The following is a 14,923-nucleotide window of genomic DNA, read 5'->3' as shown; positions in this document are numbered from 1 at the left end:
ATTACAAGCGCCCTGGTTCCAGTGTCTCTGACCAGCGCTTCTTCCACGCCATCATGACCACCACGAGAACACGCAGCATCCTCACTGGTCCACGCCGCTCCCGCTCAACTGCCTACAAGGTCCGCCGCACCTTCGGCCTTCCGTCAGCACTGGAGTATTGATTCGCCAGATCGCCAGTGCCTGACAGTCATCGAGTCCCGGTCACCAGCGCCCGTCGTCGACTTACTGACCCGCGCCTGACCAGCACATCACCGCAGCAACCGGAGTATTCAACATCTGTCCTACATCATCTCCTCGTCACGGCAACTGACTCAATAAACACTGTGATTTCACCGACACGCCTTTCATTCCGTGCCTTCCATTGATCCCCAAAGATGTAATAATTTTCACATTCCAAGTAAATGTATATGTATATAAGTAGAAATAATTAACTGTATGCTGAAAATGTATATTATATCATCGTTGCGCATGCATAAACGGCCATGTGCCAGATTTCAGCAAAATGTTTTTTTACACCAAAAATTTCTAAAAAAATTATTTAATCGCACAATACTCATTCAAAAGTTGTTTGTTGACGCATTTGATTACAAAACTGGGAATTTTTTTGCTACCTCTGTAAAATTTGGTAAAACTCACTTAGCCAGTCCTGTAAGCGCAACGACGAGTAAATAAAAACTTTATTTATTTTTATAAATCTATGTTTTATTGATAAAGGATTTACAACTATAACAAAATAAACCCAAATTAGTCTTACAGTATTTATTCTAGTTCTCAGTGCCCAGCTTTCCACTAAACATAGCCAACAAACAAACAAACAACATAATGTACTTTTGGGTATTTAACAAACATAGGTTATAGAAGATTTTAGTGAAAGTAAAAATGTAACAATGAAATTACATAGAAGATTTTAGTGATAGTAAAAATGTAACAAATGAAATTACATAGAAAATTTTAGTGAAAGTAAAAATGTAATGAATTGAAATAACATTGCAATCATTTACATACATACATAAACCTTAAGGTCAGAAATAAATGGACTGCCGCAACAAGCAGTCGATATTCCAAATGCATGGATGGCAGTGTTGCTTTTTCTATGAGAACCGTTGATATCGACTGCTTGAAGCAGTTCTTGTATTCCCAGCCCTAGTACATTTGGATTCTCTAGTGAAGTGTTTTGAAACTAAAGTTGCAATCAGTGCATCACATTAATACAAACACTAAAGGGAAAGGTTAAATTTACACGATAGAGGCTGTAAAGCTGCGAAAAAAGAATAAATAAAATCAACCAATTATTACGAAATAACCCTTCTTTATTTACTTGAGGAATGCAAAGCTTTAAAACCTCTATTGATTGTAAGCTCCTGTCGCATTTCAACGAACTCGGTAAATGAAAATATGAATTATTGAATAGCTAAATTAATATATAAAAGTTAGATATGTCAGAAAATAAGTTTTGTTATCTAAGTTAAATGTTGATTGGTCCCAAGACATTATAATACAATGGGCCTTATATGGATTTAAAATAAATTACACAAGATTTTATGTAGACACATTATTTGAAGTAGGATTTATATTACCTTAATTATCGACATCCATTTGACATATTAAACCCTTTCCCGGCCTTATTAGGGAAGGGATTTATTCAACGGTAATACATACATAATATGTAATATGTAAGTATGTCAAAAAAACAATTCAACATTCGTTAAAAATTTATATCCATTCAAAGACCGGGCGCTCTGCCGGGAAAGGTAGGGAAATAATATCATTATGTACGGTTGGAAAACAGTAATATGTAGCAACATTGCACATTCGTTTGAAAACAATCAAAACAAAATAAAAATACGCATCTGTAACATACACGTAGCAGTACGCACATTTCAAAAGATATTCCTAATACTGTACCCATTAATTTAACATATTAACTCAGTCAATTTTAAATATTTATTTGCTCTTGACTCTGCAATTATTATTATTCAAATATTATACACATTTTGTAAGAAAGATTCAACACATTCTAATAGCAAAAAGCTCTTCTTTTATCCACTCGAGCGGTAGCGTATTTTAATAAAACACCTTGAACGGTAGAGATTTCCGAACGTTTGGTTTTGGATTCGGCCACGAAACATATAAACTGTTTACTCTTGTTTAAAGCCAATGAATCCACCTATATTTCCCCTATTTTTAAGTTTTATAAAAATTAAAATAAATTTAAACACATGAATCTGTATGATAGTTGCCCTACCATATGTTCTTGTAATTATTTGGGAAAATATTGAATATTACCATTTCTGTATATTCTCTATGGTCTATTAGAAAAGACAGACATTTAAAAAATGCAATTTTTAGAAAATAATTTTAAATGGCGCCTACAAAACATTATCTACTATATTTCCCGTATTTTTAAGTTTCATAAAAATAAAAATAAATTTAAACACGTGAACCTGTATGTTAGTTGCCCTACCATATTATGTTCTTGTAATTATTTGGGAAAATATTGAATATTACCATTTCTGTATATTCTCTATGGTCTATTAGAAATGCTTATAGCCAGAGACATTTAAAAAGTGCAATTTTTAGATAATAATTTTAAATGGCGCCTACAAAACATTATCTAGAACATTCAATGAGAGAAACATGAGACTTGCATGAGGTTAAAAATAAATTCGCTTTAATTCATATCACTCGAGTGGTTAAAAAAACTAGTTTTACTACCTGCCCTACGGCATAGCCCCAGTTTACTACCTATTTTTAAATAAGGAAGAAACAATACGGCATCCTGTTTGTTTTTTGACAGTTAATATTATTCCAAAGCTTATGGTGGAAATTGCGTTAAAAGATTAAAATGGTTGTCTCAACTACCAAACATAAAAAAGTATGCAAATTTAACAATGCCAGAACTCATTTTTTGAGACCTGTTTTACTTTTATAAAAACATATATATGTGCAAATTATTATGATTGTAATATTTCACAGACTGGAAAATTCACTCAGCAAATTTACAATAGTCAGAAATAATGATAATGAAATGATGTTTTAACCTCTTGTGTGCCAACATTCCATGGATTATAATTATTATATTAGTATTATTACATTATCTAGTAAGACAGTACAATTTACAAAAAAAACAAGTAAGTTGTTTAGAAAATAGAATCAAGCAAAACCAAAACTTTTGTCTCGGCAATCAAGAAGTTAAAAGTATAAGTATGTAAAATAAATCAAAATTATTTTGGTTCTACAATAGGTCTAACGAATTCAAATGTAAAAATTTGTAAATAATATAAATATATATTTTTTTTTTACCAAATGCTATGTATAAAAATTCTCTCTTTTAGTACTGTTTTATAAAATATGGAATCAAACAATAATATTCTAAATGGAATCATTTTTCCATACTAACTCTCGAATATTCATTTCTTTAAATAAAAAAAAATGTGCTTCATTTTGATACACATCCGACTGTAAGAAAATAAATTTATGAACTCCAAACTAAATAATAAAATTTAATATTGTACCCTCTGTAAAAATGTTCTAATTTATTTTTTAATCGGAACAATAATAATTCGATAAAAACAATGTAATAAACACATTCTAAACAATATAATATACTATAACATAATACATTCATTCAATCAGATAAAATATATTCATCACACAGGAGATATAATACATAACTAGAATATCTTGTATGTATCACACAAAATTGTCACTTAAATGTCTCCCAGTTTGATACAAAAATATACTTTTTGATTGGGAATAATAACCGAGGAGAAATAACGATTATTTATAATTATTAATTATTACTATACGAAATAATTAGAATTTCTTAAGACACAACTTTGGAACAAGATCTAAAGATTTTGAAGGTTTGTGACGAAACATTAACTCCATAAAACGCCTAATTTAAAAATAAACTTCTTATCTTACTCATTACAGAAATACAAAACTTCACAAATATCCTGACTCGATATAATAATAATACGGTGGGTAAAAACAAATGTACATTATAGACGGCTTTACCGAGAACACAGGGGGCCTACTCTGTATCTTTTGAAATTATCCTGCCGCCGGTTTAGCGACGTGACAAACCCGTATTAACCCTTCCCTTACGGTGTTAAAAAATTCCTCGTCCTCCGGTGCTGTACACTCGGTAAATATTTATATATTGTAATTAATGCAATACATAAATGTATTGCGGAGGAATACCTAAAATTTGAGACGATGTCCACTCAATTGACAGCACCGGCAAGGAAAGGTTAAACCCCGAACTTACTGGTTTGTTAACCTGAAAGGTACAGAGTAGGCCCCCAGATGTGTTGATATTATATCTTTGATGGGCGGACATAAGAGTATAACTGCAAAAGTGTAACTTTTCAGGAGAGCAAAAAAACATTATTATGAACCTAATTATCTCAAGTATTTTAAGTTAGTTTAATAGGCACAAAGTTGTTTATTTATGTTTTGAGTACTGGTGTAACTATACTGTTAATACCATTGATGCCGGCATACACAAGACACATTTTCTCATATAAATCGTTAAATGGTCAAAAATGCAGTTATACTGTTATGTCCGCCCATCAAAGATATTATCGCCTGTTTACAAGTAAAACCGGAGAATTCAGTATGACCGCCTTAGTCACTTTTTGGGTTGTAAACCTGTATAACATCTAACAAGTCACTCCAACTGGTCATAATGACTTGGTGGGTTTTAAATGTAAACAGGCGTCATGATAAACAGGTTTCAGGGTAAACAGCAAAAAAAACCCAATAAGTCGTCTATTATGATCGCCGTCACATATTGTTTGTTTACTTGTAAACCTGGATAACATATCGCCTAACAACCTAACAAGTTTTGTTTGCAAACAGGAATTATGATAAAAACAGGTTTCAGGTTAAACCGTAAAAGCCAATAAGTCACTATGATCGCCTCGGTCGCGGTCGCTTATTGTGTTTTACCTGTAAAGAGGTGTTATTTTACAAATTATACACAAATGCAGAAAACACGAGATTCTTCTTCTAAAGAAAATGATCCCTTCTAAAGAAATTGACGTCAAGTTGACACGATGAGGTGACTCAAGATGTGTATTTATCTGTCCATATTGGAGTTATGATACCAACCCTGATTCATGGAAAAGGGCGTGAAAGTACAAAGGATGAGAAAACGTGAGGTAGACAGAATGGCAGGTAATACATAGATCTCTGAGCTTATTCCGAGTAAAAAATGTAGATGGCATTTGATATTCACATGACTTTCACCACTGACAGAACCTAATGCCAGTACGCTTGTGCCAGGTGATATACACCATTCTCACAGCATTGATACACCTGTATATGTGTATACACCCGACATAGAAGGTAGTTTGAACCTTTTTGCTCAGATGTACATATCAAGAACAGACTAAATCTGTGCATGTTATCCTATGTATACAAGATTATTATTACCTGAATTGATTTTAGAGATTCATGAAATATAACAAATTTTAGGTTACTAGCAATGCTTCATATAAAAATAATCACTTATTGAAGAATGTAATGTTCTGTCGCAAAGATAATCCGTTGAATTTTCAAAATAAATTTAAAAATTCAACCATGAGGAAGTCTCATCAAGTGTTTTCTACACGAATGCAAGTTCATAGTTATTATTCTAAAGATGACATTATATTACAATATTATATCAAAGAATATGTCTGTTATGAATCTGAATAACAATAATGTTATTTAACAGAACAACGCACATGGACTTTCCTATTCATAATTAGGTATTTTTTGACAGATAAATTTTTCACAACTCAAAACGTAATTTAAAAAAAATATATTACTAATACAGTAAAACCTCGTTAATGCGAAACCCACAGGATATCAAAAATCTAATTTTGAATTAACAAATTCCCACGTCATTCGAAATTTTATGGAAAAAGACACAGAAAATAATAATACTAATTAGGACGATGTATAACTACGTAAAATACATTTTTCGGGATTTTACCGCCACGGCTGTCTTTCAGATTCAGATTTACGAAATTTTATGATTTCTTTTCGCAAAAATCAAATGTTTTCGAATTGCATGAACAAATAATTGTGTGCGGACAAAAATAAATTTCGAATTAAAAAACCATCTTGTGTGAAAAAAAATTTCTGGGCATATTTTTTTGGCGAAAATTTCGAATTACAGTTTTTTCGAATTATCGGGGTTCTCCCGTAATATAAATGTCCAAAAAGCAATACATAATAATATTTAGTAAAATTCCGATACGTTAACTGAACTTATAAGTAACTTATTTCATTACAAACTTTGTATCTATACATGAATTAAATCAGATTTTTTTACTAGTCGTTTTAATATCTGCGTCACCTTTCGTTAGGTGACACACGTCTGTAGCTTCGAAAGACGTTTTATATGCCAACATCTTTGGCCATTTGGCTGTTTGGTATTATCACTCTATGGCCGAATAAGACCTTCCGTGGCCGTTTGATATCATAATGTTCGGTTTGATCATCCTGTAACTGTTTGGTGTCTTCAATCTGTTTAATCTGTTTGATATTTTCACTCTATGGCCGAATGAAATCTACCTTCCGTGGATGTTTGATATCAGAATTCAGTAACTGTTCAGTGTTATCGCTCTGCAATTGTTTGGTGTCTTCATTCTGTAACTGTTTGGCGTCTTCATTCTGTGGCCGTTTGGAGTCATCAATTGGTGTGGTCAGGTGATGTCAGAGGTGCGCGTGCGTCTCGCGTATGGCGTCCTGCCCCACGGGGGAGCTCCACAGGTCCACTAGCTGACGGCTCTCGTGATGAAGGGCGGCCGATATTGAAGACACCTCCCCACGACGGAGGACGCTCTTTATGATGCCGAAGCTCTGCAAGAAAGGAATGATAGTATTATTATACTTTTTGTTTTAATTAAGAGTACAAGCAGCAAAGTGTTCCTTTAAGGCCGGGTAGTCTCGAACATGGCGTAATACCATTTTCTGCAGAGTTTTAGCTGGGAGAACCTTGATCCCCTCACACTGCGTTATAGTTGCAAGGAATCATGTCTTGGTAATGAATGTAAAAATCTAATTAATATGATAAAGAGTGAAATGGTTAAGATATGTTACCTGTGAGGGATGCTGGGCCAGGTCGGCGGCTATAGAGCGAATTTCCTCCAGAAACCTGTCAGGCCAGAGGGTGCGGGCCACCAGCCCCCGCTGCAGGGCTTCTGAGGCCGTCAGCTTGCGGCCGCACATCACCAACTCTCGGGCCTATGGGAGAGAGACAGTTGGTTAGATCAGATAATATGATAAGTGGAAGTTGATGCTAATTCATATTCAAAATTATCACCAAATGTTATAAAAAATATGTGCTTATTCTGACTGATTCTTTCGAACGACCCTGTAGCGTATAAGTAAGTAATGTACACGGATAATTAAATATCACTGAACTTAGTTTTTTTTTGACAATATATCTCCCACGTACGTTTTTGATGTCGTAATTTGTGTTTTCTAATAAAACTTTTGTTCCAAGGGTATTTTCCTCCCCATTTTTAAGCGAGGAATTTATTTAAAATGTTATTAACTAAACCGGCGTGGAATACACGTCCGCTTGCCGCCCGGTCGCGGCGGATAATGACAATGTTTTGTCTTGTGCCGAGTTAATAAAAATGCACAAACGTGAATCGAAATTAATTACTACTATACACTTTAAGGATATATATTTTTTGGTCATAAATTATTTCTAATGTTTCAATAATGTCTTGGTAAATTATTTTTCTAAAAAAATCTGAACTATACCAATTTGTAGGACCATAAATAAATAGTCAAATTGAGGGATTTTCGTCACAAAACGCGTGTTCGGATTTATTTATTAGTAATTTTATTTTAAATAAAAACAAAATTCTTATACATACATATAATAGATAATTTATTGATTGTTTATATTGTATTATTTTATGATTTGAAATATTTGCTGTATAATACAAATTCACCTTTGAAAATGCAACAAATCTGCGCAACGTCCAACGGTAACACTTTATTATGATATGGAAATAATATTATTTTTCAAAATTTAACATCTTACTTTACTAGATAAAATAACAATCTTTCAAAATCAATTTGTGTTTTTTTCTAGAAAAGTGTCCACACGTCTAAAACTGGCCTCAAATATGCCAAATTTCAGGTCAAGTCTACCTATTTCGCCTTGCATATTCATATCATTTAAAAGAGTTTTGTAGTTCAACAAAATTGCTGTAATACTTATGTTAAAATTTAGAAAGCGTAAGAATTTATTTTGTATTCTTCCAATAGCTTGTACATTCATGAATATTGTAATATGGGTTCTAGATGGGAGAATTGTACGCAAGTTGACTTCTAACAAAGGCAAAATATAACAGTTACTACCTGTTAATGAACATAATTGTTAGAACTTACAACTTGCGGGGGGAGAGCGTGGGGGCGCGCGAGCAGGGAAGCCCCTTCGGGGGGCAGGGCGCGGCGTGGCCGGGGCGCCACGCAGAAGGTGGCCCGGTCGGAAGCCAGCGCCAGGTCGCACAGAGTCAGCAGCGCCACGCCGGGTCCCGTACACGCCCCCCCCACGCCGCACACCACGGCCGCACGGCATTCACACAGGGAAACCATCAGCTCACTGGGGAATTACAATAACACACTATATTATTACACCTACAAGAGGATGAATAAATTCCAAACGAACCGGGCAACTACTGTGTGCAGCTACCTTTCCCCAGTCAGTATGCCAAGCGCTGTGCTGGAAAATGCGTCCTTATAGCTGGTGTGAAATTTTTGGTGACACTTGTTTTGTGTTTTTTTACCAAGGCTGATATATATGATCATAGTGCTATGGATAAGATCCTGAAACAAAGCAACAATCAATTCAATGGAAGAACAGCACAACAATGTTGATTTGTTTTTTCGATGTGAGAGGAGTCGTCTATTCAGAGTTTGTTCTCCATTTGAGAACCACTAACATTAGTTGTTGTCAAATTTTAGTTTTCCCCATGGCATCATCCTTGTAGGCTGTTTTTAACACTTCAATAATTTCTGTTTCAGTTTTCAAAAATTCACAGCTGTGCGCTGTTGTGCGACGAGCACACCAAACAACAGCACACACAAGCACAGCCGAAAGGACGATTTCTTCAGCCCAATGCTCAGCATATCGACTGGGGAGCTGGGTAGCTGTACACTGTTACCGGCAGAACCTGGTACTACAAAATCTGAGCCCCAGTAACATCAGTTTGGTTTCTTTAGGTACCCTCTTGTATATTCTTCTTTCATATGGTGTGGGGGGGACATCTAGGTCTGCGAGCCATTCTAGGACCACCCTGCAGACTATATCAATCTTGCCAGGAAATGAATTGAGCGAGCATTCTCTGACACATGTTTGGTGGTCTGCACCACACCGCATTCACACATTGCAGTCTCTTTAAGGTCCCACCTATGCATCACGTGGACACAGCGGCTATGGGAACACAATTATCCTACTAATGGAGGGAACGTTAACAGTTTACGAGGCAGTGAGAACCCAGGTTGTCTCTCAGTGGGGTCGTGATCGAGATGAGCGTTTCCCATGTCGGCCGATTGCCACTCAGTTTACACCTATATTCTAGAGTGAGAGGTAATCAGAGGAGCGTATCTTCTTACATCCTGAAGGGTTATCAGGTCTTCCGGCCGCATGAAGGGTGAGAAACGACATCACTGCGTAAAGGAATTCTGCTTATTTGCAGCGCATTCTTGTATTCTCTCAGTGTTGCAATCTCTCACCTGATATTTTGCAGGGTTTTGCTCGCAAGTAGGGGGAGCCAAGAGAGAAGTAGATTTTAAAGACCTGCTGGTGGTTCTCATTATGGCATTAAGGTGAACTTCGACCATGGAAGTGTAACTGTTCTAACCCATACTGAAGCACAGTATTCAGGTTTTGAGAAAACCAGGGCAATGGATGCCATTGTACCAGAGGCACATATAGTAGCATAGAGTGGTATGATGGTAACCGGATAAAACACAACACGATAAAATAATAGATTAGATTTGGTTCTTTGATTGTGACCCTCCACACAGCATTCCCAAATACGACATAAGCCCTGAGGGAAATTATTTTTCTAGCGCACTCCTGTGGAGTTAACGTAAAAAAAAACTATCAATTTTTCATAATTGGAAAAAAAAATTGCACATCCCAATTGAATCATACCTAAAGGTGTCAACGAGCTGGTCAGCGCTGGCCCTTTGCTGCTCCTCTGTGGGCTGCAGGAGGCAGCGCAGGTCGAGACCCCCGCATAGGGCTCCGTCTCCAGACGTCAGCAGCACGGCCCCAGCTGAGTTAGACACTCGCACCGCCTCCGTCAGCTCCGACAGAACCTGAAAATATTCATGTGATTTATTTATTTTTTGACAATATTATGTTTAAACACCATAAATGTATATGTGACCATTGGTATCAAAACTGGTCAACTCCACTTTAGGTGAATTTTCAGGAAACACCAAAACAAGTGCTGGATTTGACTATTTTTCATACCACAGCCGCTTTTTAAACCGGTTTCTCTTACAAAATATGCGGATATGACTGCTTTTGAAAAATAAGAACTGTTCTTTTGTTAATAATGAACACAGTTCAATACTTAGTTTATTTTTTTTAAATTTTGGATCTGACCAGTTTTGATACCAAACAACTCATATAGTAGAACAAGTTTTTAGATATATAATTAATAAACATTATAAATCACGTGAAATTTCACTGTAGGAACACAGAATGATTGCAAATGATATTCAGTCGGAAATTAGCATTCATTACAGAAAGCAACACATTTGTTACAGTCAACTCCACTATCTACAAGTTTAACAACACAGGGTGTTATTTTGTACATTGATCTACCCGAGTACTATGAACTCGGGGGACAAAGATACTATCAGTAGGTTAACAAGTTAAGAGGTTACACAAGAACAATGAAATTATTGTATTGTTTGTTGAAAAAATAAGTATCTACCAATTTGTATTATTAAGGCGAAGCACCAGTCCTCTACCCATTCGGAATCGGGCCAAGTAAGTGGACCCAGTTCTAATTCGAAGTATGATACAGTTAAATATGACCGAAGGAAACAGGGTCCCATTAGCTCAGCTGGTAGAGCAGCGGGGCCCGGCAAGGCCAATGTCCTGGGTTCAAGTCCTAGATGGGACCGTACCTTGTTCTGCTTCAATTTTTCATTAAAAAATCTCTAATATTATCTTCAATGTTATTTTCACCGGACGAAGCAACATGAAGTGTAGGACACGTCCATTCGCCTTGAAATTCGGGTGGACACTAAACGACAAGCTCTCAGGACTAACGCAGATGGCATAAGTATAAAATTCGTAGTTGAAAATTTGTTGGGTGCCACCTGTTTTAGTACCTCCAAAAAAAAATTGCCTGCGTGCAGGTTTTATTTTATTCTGTGTGTTCAGGCACAAATATTTTACGATCATTATCTAAAGAATTTAATTTGCCACATTATTCAATAAAACCATATCCGAAAATCCAGGTTCATAAGTAAGAGATTTTGCACTTCAAACCATTTTTTATAAGCCTGATACTCGATAACTCCTTTGGGAAAATTCCAATCGGCTGACATTATTTTCGTAATAAGTTACTTGTTTTTTCCAATATGATGTTTTTGTAAATTGTACCGTCTTACCAGACAATGCAGTTATTTCAAAGGCGTAGATGTGTTCTACTCGCAGTATTTAATGAAAGCATCTATAACATCGCCTGAAAGACATTATGTGGTTGAATGTATTTAAAAAAATAATAGTTTGGTGACATACCTGAAGATCATACAGTTCTTCCGAGTTCCCGGTGGGTTTCACAACAATGTGAGCTATGTTGTCCGAGATGTCGATGGTAAGTTGGGTGAAGCTACTCAGTTTCCCGAGCCCAGTACCCGGTGAGGAAATAACTCTGTTCCCATTATCCAGCTTCTTGACACTCTTGACCTTTTTCTGTCTCACAGATGCTCTTATATTCTCCAGAGATTTTCGTTTCCTTTTCACTGAACTGTGTAGGAGCAAACCCTTAGATTTGCGAACTTCTCCAGGAGCCAACGGAGTGGAGCTCTGAATACCAGAGTCATTCTCCAAATGGGATTGGTCAAGAGAAACGTTTGAACTATTTTTTCTACCCCTGCGCTCTAGGACGGGAGATTGCGGTCTCGGAGAGAGGCCTCCGCTGGAAAAGGACGAAGAGGAATGTCTACGAATGATTTTTGATTCATTCCCTGTGGCCGACATTTCACTGAGAGATGGCGACTGCATGCTACTTCGTAGTCCAGCTACTTTGGCTGCAGCAACTTCCAAGGAGGTTGACGTTTTGGTCTCCTTCCTGACTCTCATTAGCTTAATACTGGAATCGTCATTACTTTGACTCATGACAGATTGCTTGATAATTTTCGCTTTGGACACTAATGCTTTTCTTTCTTTGGAGAGGGATATTAAAGACTTCTTGTTGGGTTTTAAGGCTAATTCAGGTACATCAGATGCATTATTACTCCTCTCTAATTGGTACATCATATTGACGGCCCCTTCGTCCATCAGTAATCGGTCAACCTCTGTTAATTTTTTCTTTTTTGACAATGAGGTGTTTAAAACCTTTTTCTTATTGACGGGCGATACGGACGCTCTTTTGGGAACTTTGACTAGCATCTCCTGTATCCCCACTGACATCAATTTAGAAACTGTTGGTTTGGTTTTGGTAAAGTTTGTTTTTTGTACACGATCATTAACTTTAGCATTCTCATCCTGCTCCCCTTCACTCTTCTTGTCGGGTATGTCTTTTCTGATAATACTGCTGGCAAATTTATAGGAATCAGGATTGTCTGGATCATAGATGACTTTTTTCTTGATGACTCGTGACACTCTTTTGGGTGTGGGTTCCACAAAACCATCTGACTTGGGCACATCCTGGGTCTTGGAAGTTTTAACAGCACTTTCCTTTGGAAGGGAGATATTGTCTGTGGGAGTGGATTCCTTAGTGGGGAATTCAGACACAGTCTGGTCGGGTGTTTCCTTATTGACATCGTCATCACTCCAGTCATTGATGAGATTAGATATATCATTGGAGGCATTCTTCTTGCTGTAAGTCTTTACAGGAACATCCATCCTGATGACGGGGACAGGAGGTACCGGTGACGTCTTGTCAGAAGACTCTTCCGAGGCAACGCTCTTGTTGGCAGTCCTCTGTCTGCCCATTAGGGTGGGTCCTTTAAATACTTTGGGGATTTTTACATCGACAATCCTTTTTTTATCTTTCAACTTTTTCCTCGTTGGGAGTTCCTTTAGTTGTTTCAGGGCCAAGGTTTTCTCTAAAACCGGATCCATGGTCACCAGGGACTTTCTATATTTTTTGGGAGGTATGTCTCTGCGAAGAGGATTGTTCTCTTCCTTGAGGGGAGAAGGAGAGTCACCACCACCTTCCAAAATGGCGAGGAGATCCAAATTATCCATAACAGCTGTGTCTTGAGAGGTATCAATTTTACCTTTTCCATCGATAAATGTCAGGAGGGTGTCTACCAAGGAATTCTCCTGGGACTGCACAGAGTTATTCTTGTCATATGACTTCTGAATATCATCAGTAGTGAGTCGGAATGGGAAATGGTTAATATTGCCTCCATTGTGGGCTGTATTCTCAGTTTCCTCCCCATGTATTACAGATAGCTCAGTGATGATGCTCTCATTCTCCACTGGCGAGATCTTCTCCTGTCCATTGTTCAGGGAAGCCTCGTGAATGGGTGGGTGAGACGGGGAAGAATCTCCAGTGAGGATGGAGAGCTCTGACTCTATGTTTTCCATCTTGTCATCTGTTACCACAGTTGCATCGGTAGCACTTGCAGAACCGGGTTCGACTGCAGATTTGACAATGGTGAGCTCAGTGGTTTTAGGCTCGCTGCCACTTATATTTTTATCTTCAATATTTTCTGCCTCTGTTGTTTCCTCTACAAAAATAATCGGGCTCTCTTTGCCATCGGTAGACTTTACAAAAGACACCTCTGCTGTAAGGTCTTGTAGCTGTGGATTACTGCCAACATCCTCCATATTCTCACTGGATGCTGGAGATTTATTTGAAAGCACAGAAGAACAGTCCACGATAGTCTTGTCAACAAGTCCTGACAAATGTCCTTGAGAATCTTCAGTACCATTCTTTTCGAAAGGAGGCTGCGTGTCCGAGGCTACAATTAGCAAATCAGATGAGTCCTTGGTGCATTTGGTCATATTATTAGCGGTGCCACTATCTATCTCAACATTTTCAACACCTATTGTGTTCACTGTTTTATCCATTGTATAAAAATACCTTCAACACTCGAATGTCCTGGAATAACAAATGAGATTCATTATTGAATGCATAATAATGTAATGATTGTAGGATAAACTTAATTCCTGCCGTACAAACAAAAAGAAGCGAGCTAGATGTCAAAAAAGAGAATCGAAATTAGTTAATGAAAAAAGCCGCGACTTTTCCACGTAAGAACCGCTAGAAGTTTATTGAACCATGGGATTATAACATTGTAAAACAGGAATACTCACAAAGAAATAAAAGATTTTCCGAAATTTATCACATTTCAGTACGGCGTTTATTTCATGAATCCATAGCTTATCAGGAAAAACGTAATCACAAACATATCACAAATAATAAGACGCGACCATAGATCAAAACATTTCCATCAACATCACCGGCGCCGATCAGGCGACACTTGGCGACACTACCACACTGGCGACACCGACCCCGAGCACCATTGATCCGAGCCATAAATAAACCTGATCCGAGCATTTCATTTTTTTAAATATAATGATTATTTTGTAATATTATTATCGACAATTTTTTGTAATATTATTGACCATCAGGAAAGCATGGCTACTTGGCTACCTTTATTCAAGTGTAACATTATAACTTCGCCAGTGTGCACCGGTGTA

The 14,923-nt window shown here is 37.0% G+C and overlaps 1 protein-coding gene across 1 annotated transcript; it reads right to left on the bottom strand.

The window, feature by feature from the left end:
• Nucleotides 1–3,526: 3,526 nt before the first annotated feature.
• Nucleotides 3,527–14,671, bottom strand: LOC149422425 (uncharacterized). Its single transcript, XM_089633797.1, has 6 exons — nt 14,537–14,671; nt 11,786–14,321; nt 10,178–10,344; nt 8,407–8,620; nt 7,099–7,242; nt 3,527–6,858 (listed from the first exon to the last, which is right to left on the bottom strand). The coding sequence occupies exons 2-6, from the start codon at nt 14,288–14,290 to the stop codon at nt 6,712–6,714; spliced, it is 3,177 nt and encodes a 1,058-aa protein (XP_089489923.1). The 5' UTR covers nt 14,291–14,321; nt 14,537–14,671; the 3' UTR covers nt 3,527–6,711.
• Between the last annotated feature and the right edge of the window lie 252 nt (nt 14,672–14,923).

This window comes from Hesperophylax consimilis, chromosome 7, assembly GCF_061612785.1.
Source record: "Hesperophylax consimilis isolate HC1 chromosome 7, BYU_Hcon_1.0, whole genome shotgun sequence".
NCBI lineage: Eukaryota > Metazoa > Arthropoda > Insecta > Trichoptera > Limnephilidae > Hesperophylax > Hesperophylax consimilis.
The sequence above is the reverse complement of the archived record's forward strand: the minus strand, read 5'-3'. Positions and strand labels throughout refer to the sequence as shown.

Bases quoted from the DNA above. Each gene is read 5' to 3' on its own strand.
- LOC149422425 (XM_089633797.1), bottom strand. From the start codon at position 14,290: ATGGATAAAACAGTGAACACAATAGGTGTTGAAAATGTTGAGATAGAT. The intron at 10,345-11,785 runs GTATGTCACCAA...GAATATTTTCAG, and splicing joins AAGAACTGTATGATCTTCAG to GTTCTGTCGGAGCTGACGGA. The intron at 8,621-10,177 runs GTATGATTCAAT...GTAATTCCCCAG, and splicing joins CAGCTCGTTGACACCTTTAG to TGAGCTGATGGTTTCCCTGT.